The following is a 6,000-nucleotide window of genomic DNA, read 5'->3' on the forward strand; positions in this document are numbered from 1 at the left end:
CCTCCGCCTCCTTACACTAGAGGACCAAATCAGAGGGGTTGATTATCACATAAACATCTCTTTTGTGCCATAATATAATATAATGAATCGAAGAGTAATTCTCCTAAAACGCTCGCGACTACAGGTCTCTTGGCAATCGATGCCGCGGCGGAGAACACACTGTGTGTGTACGTTTTGCGTGTGCATATGTCAAGAGATCGGAATTTCTACGTTTCGTTAAAATCTCATACAGAAGAACACTGAGCGCGTCTCGCTCGCGAGAATCGGCGGACGATCCGCTCTGGAAGCAAGATGCCGAGCCTCCATTCGAGCTCGCACACTCTGTAATCGCATCATACAAACGGTATATAACTCTACCGCGTTACTCTGGAGATGTATTTGTAGGGTATCTATATGTTAAAAAAGTGGTGGGCGAGAGGAGGATGCGGGGGAGTCGAGAATATGTATATGTATATATATACACATGATACTGGCAGTATTAACTTTCGTCTTCTCTCTCTTCTTCTTACGATCTCTCTCGCCGCGCACGCGTTTCCTCTAAATCCGACACGCACAGTCGAATGTAAACTTTATGTTGCGATAATTACCTAGACAACATCTTTCATTCTCTCTCTCTTTTTATTCGCAGGCGATTAAAATTTGCGCACCGTTTTATCCTGGCGGCGTTACAATAATTTCGTCCCGACGATGGAGACCCGAACGACTGGGTCTCGACGACATAAAAGATCGTCATCCTTGGACTTGTAGAAATCATATGGACTCTCGTACAAAATACTGCGATATCGCGAAGGTGCTCGCAACATGAATCGCCTTTGAAAACGCATCATTTTCTAGCGCAACGCGCATCGTTCGCCGGATGTTGCTTCCTTTATTCTACTTAAGCATACGATACGAGGAAATAAACGGGATCGTCGACGGAACTGTGCCTCACACATCGCTTCGACATTATAAACCATAAAGGGAGATGACGTGGGAGAATTTAAGACTCGTGTACTTTTAATTATAATCATAGATGCAAAATTGAAGTAATTTTCGCGTACATTGAAATTCCTGATTTCTTAACCCAGTTATATTGCGACTATGTACATATTGATAAAATATCATCGATTAGTCACTTTTTTTGTTTATTAATAAATGCACGAATAATTATATTATAATTAAGTCCACGTGTATATTTTTTCGTCAAGAATTTGTATCAAGAGATGAATAATTTATTAGAATTTAAAATTATCTACTAATTTATTGAAAATTCTGAAATTTTCAATTTTATCAATCTATGTTATCAAGACGTATGATATAGTTACGAAGCTTTGACTTTTGATACAAGAAAACAAGTTGCACGAGTTTTCACTCTTGACGTCATATTTCAATACGGCTGTAGATCGGTCTTAAAAACAAAAGTTATCCCGAATATAAAATAATCACACACAACGATATTGCAGGGAGTGAATCTGCAGCACAAAACAAGAAAAAGTATTAATAGATATTAACTATAATGTAATACTAATATTAATTGGCAACATCAATGAGAGTATTAATAATTCAGTTATTTTTCTTCTGCTAATGAAGTTTAGCATTTGGTCATCATACTTTGTCAGATTGTCATTTTATCGCTTCATACCCATATCAGTGGAACGTAGAGATATAATCACTTTCATTGATAGGTGTACGAGAAACGTGTATTAGCCAATACCAGGCCATGGTCATAAAATGCAGCAGCGTAGGTTCACTGCAATTTATTATTTAAATAGAGTATTGAATACAGATCATGCCTTTGCATAATGTCTTGCATTTTTTTTCTCGTGAACGTTGCAGTGTCATCCTCTACAATATCGTTATAAAATTAGGAGAAAGAATCATGCGAAAAAAATTAATAATATTAAATATACGTTTTCCCAACTTTCCACAATTTGATAAACAAAATATTTGACCCTTATGTCTCTCCCACGGCATCTCTTACATCTCAAACGCGGAAAACGCAGATTCATATTACATTATTTCATACTTTCGTAAGACTTATCAAACGCGCATACATGCATGGTTCGTCGAATCTTCATCGAACAACGTGTCCCTGCTAAATCCCGCCATTTACTCGCATTCGTCTATGAAATAATGTGAGCGACGATACATGTAAACGCGAATGAAAATGTATTTTAATTATATCGTAACGCGCAACGTTGTTCGATGACATTTATTAAATATAACTTAGACGTTTGGCAGTGTCCATTTCTTTTTTGTCTTCACCCCCATATTACCTACATATCACTCTATAGAGTGTGCTGTGGTATGAATCGAAAAAGACGTTCCTAAAATCACTTCGGCTATGTAAAGAATATACGACTTGCGTAAAATAGGAGTTCCTAAATAGGAGTGTCTAAAATTAATATCAAAGCAATATATATGTTACGAACGATGCGAGAACTTTTACATGAAACATGATTCGTCGTAGCCGAAAATTGACTCTTTTGCTATTGTATAAGTTTTACAAAAATTATTTGTCTAAGAAATTGGCGAAAGGAAGATTTTCGGAGTTTTTTTTTGATGCTTGTTTAGTATCTTACAACTATATGATCAAAAGGCTTCGTGCGTAAAAAATCTCTCTTTTCATACCACAGTGGCCTCGGATTGTTTAAGCCTCTTCCAAGAAACCGCAAAGAAAATGCAAAAGTACCACTGCATTGTGTTTAAAATTTTTCAATAAATATTAGAAAGGAAAGTGTATATATTTGTATTTTAAAATGTTGATTCAAGCACGCGAGTTATTTATGTCGACTTGTCACTAAGATGTCGGGAAACACGCATGTGTGAGAGAAATATCTATTCCAGAATAATTATATCTATCCAGTAAATTTAAAAAGTTCGATGAGAATTATCTAATTGTATTAAAACGTAGAAATGCATATTTAAAATATAATTACGATCATGTATAAAAATCCGCTCGCGAATAAAACTTTATATCGGACAGATTCTTTATATAAAAGATACAAAAGAGTCCATATCACGCTAGTTTCCCGTTAATGTTGTGCCAAATAAACATACATATTTGCAAAATTATTAAACGAAATTCGATCATGAGAGCGGATCTCGATAATAAATTTATCATATATAAACGGGAATCAAATGCTTAGTTAAAGTTCTTCTAATAAGCTCTTTTGATTTGAAATTCTAATAATGGCTATACAACCGCAATGTCTACATTATATCGCTTAGAGAGTTTGTTTCATAGATAGTTTCTGATTAGTAAGTCATGACCATAGATTCTGTGCATAGTCTGAGGTACAAAAATGCTTCTTATATAATAATCCCAGCAGGACTATCCAGAGTTGTATAAAATAATCTGTATCAAAAATTATCGTAAGAGAATTTGTGACACCGTTACATTTTACTGTGATTATCGTGTCTAAACTGTGTGTGCTACACGATCGTTTAGATATATAAACCTATTTATGTACACTTGCAATTTAGCATCTAATGATTTAATGCACAAAGATTAATTTCTTACAGTGCATGACTACACGATATAACGAGCTCACAGTAATTGTGTACCTATTAACACAGTTTGAGTAGTCGAAATTTACGGCATTAGCCTTGCACAGATAACTTGGCCAATTTACTTACATATTCACCGAGTGCGTCGTTCGTAATTAATTTTAAATGATACGAAAAAGATGTGCCGTTTTTCCTTCTTTAGTCTTGTATAATAGTGAGCAATGCTAAATCTGCACCTTCATCGTCTCAAGTACATTGTTTCTGAGAATCTGTACGAAAAAACTAGTGGTGATTGGCACAATTCTATTTTGCTCTTTTCAATGCGTTATTCAATTCATTTTTTGCATACGTAAACCGAATAAACGTATACAACAATCAATGATAGATTAAATGTATTTTTTGAAAACTTTTGATTTGCGTCGTATTGTCATCTATTTAGAAGGTAAAATGTAATCCAAGACAATGAAGTTACAGAAGCCACAGAGACTATCTCTACACAAGTGTATTGAAAAATAACCTTTGCACAGTATACGTCTGCTTTGTTTTACTCTTTTACCACTAGCCACTAATATTCTCGCTAGTACGTTAATTCAAGTGAGAGGAACAACTGTCTGTTACATTTCACTTTTTCTTGTGTCATAACTCATGGTCTTATCCCTGATATATCCAGGGACGATTGGCCAATCTTTTAAATGGACGTAAAGCACACGCAACTTGATTTTCGCGCGATTTACGCCATCGATCCCTCCCCGCAAGTCTACTATGCTACACTATTTACAATTGATAAGCAATACGTTTGATTGTTCTTGTAAATATCTTTAAATAGAGCATTATTTTGCCCACTAATTTCATTAAAAAATAGTACTCGTTTTGTTAAAATAGATGTGCGAATGATGAGGTATATGTGCACCTATAATCAATATGGAACGTATGCTTTTTTTATAGCTAAAAATAGATGAATAAATAAAAATAGATCAAATGCATAAAAATAGATGTATCCAGCAGTAAAATCTGTCAGTTGTAATAAAAAGATTTAAATAACTCAATAAAACGCGCGACATACATTTACAAGAACATTCATATATTCTACGCCGATAAATACATACATTTTTATGAAATGTACGTAATAAGTGGCAGTGCATGTGACGCAAAACAATTCATCACAATCATTTTGCTGTAAAACACCGGGAATTGATTACAAGATTACCGGCAGCTGATCGCCATGTTACACACTTGATGTCAACTTAAAATTTGTATACCAATGCAATATATTCGTAGTAAGCGGATTATTATTTACCGTTAAGTATTGAGTCCCTCCCATTCGATGAGGTATTGTGTCTGACCGTTTGGCCCTATCCTCTTCGCTTTGATGACAAACTTTTCACCAGCAGCTATTCTATTAGCTGCACCGAAGTAAATATTCACCGATGATTTCAGATCATCCAGAGATATGTCAGGCGCACTTTGCTTCACAGGCGAACACTTTGGAGATGAAGGCATGCTGCTCTTTCTTTGCGGTTGCGAATCGGGAGGAGGTAATTTATCATTACTCTGCCGCTGTCTCAACCTCCTACCATTTAAGGCATAATCCACACAATTCCCAATTTGACTACTCGCACTGCTCGAGGCACCATTATATGAACTTCTTAAATTCCTGGCAAATTCACTTTTAACTTCGTTATTACGAGCCGGCAGAATAGCCGCCGTTTTGCTGGCGGTATGTTGAAATTGTTGCTGTAACTGCTGCTGGGGCGGTCGTCCTCGTCGATGTTGCCTTCTACGTTTCACTTGTCCGTTTCTATCGACGATAATATCCTTTTCAGATAGCTGCCTCTTAGCTGGACGTACCACTGGCGGTTGCGAGATCACAGGTGTCAGCGGTAGAGGCAAGGTGATGGGACACTGGTTGTAAGGTAACGGCGTACTCGAATTTCCTTGATTAAGGCTACAGGGCGTACCCACCAAATCACTGAACGGATTATTTTTTCCCTCAAAATCTTTGGGTGGTGGAATAAACGAATCGAGAGTCCCTCTTGAACTGGTCTCGTCTCCGCTCGTATCCGCCGGCGTCGAAGGTGGCAGAGGATGCATCAGATCCACGGAACTAGGTACAGACAATTCGGACATGCCTGACGTTGCGGCTGGTGGTGTCGGTGGTCCAGAAACAGAAGTTGGAGGTGTTGGTGGTAAATCAGATGCTTCTGAACTTCGTGATTTGCTCTGTGTTAAATAAAAGAAAAATATAAATAACACTATTAATAACTCTAGCATTAAAAATAAAATGTAACGACGTATTCCGCGTAATAAACAACGATGTAACAGCCGGTTAATTAATCTTTGCCAATAACGATAAATAATTGGAAGATTAATCGCGAACGACTATCGTATTGCTTTTCTTACGATTTATATATAAATGCGAAATGATATAAGAGAACAATCTCATTTATACCTTAGCAATGGCATTTTTCAATAATTTTCTCGCTTTTCTGTATCTTGCTTCTCGAACTCCTT

General features: G+C 36.5%; 1 protein-coding gene across 1 annotated transcript in view; it reads right to left on the minus strand.

The window, feature by feature from the left end:
* Window positions 1-1,156: 1,156 nt before the first annotated feature.
* LOC105251815 overlaps window positions 1,157-6,000 on the minus strand; it is a 7,071-nt gene continuing 2,227 nt past the window's right edge. The window contains 2 exon segments of the mRNA XM_025411447.1: window positions 1,157-5,709; window positions 5,939-6,000. The exon segment at window positions 5,939-6,000 is cut by the window's right edge and continues 161 nt beyond it. Of these exon segments, the coding sequence (XP_025267232.1) occupies window positions 4,789-5,709; window positions 5,939-6,000 (983 nt within the window). The 3' untranslated portion in view covers window positions 1,157-4,788.

This window comes from Camponotus floridanus, unplaced genomic scaffold (genome assembly GCF_003227725.1).
Source record: "Camponotus floridanus strain SB8 unplaced genomic scaffold, Cflo_v7.5 scaffold4, whole genome shotgun sequence".
Taxonomy (NCBI): Eukaryota; Metazoa; Arthropoda; class Insecta; order Hymenoptera; family Formicidae; genus Camponotus; species Camponotus floridanus.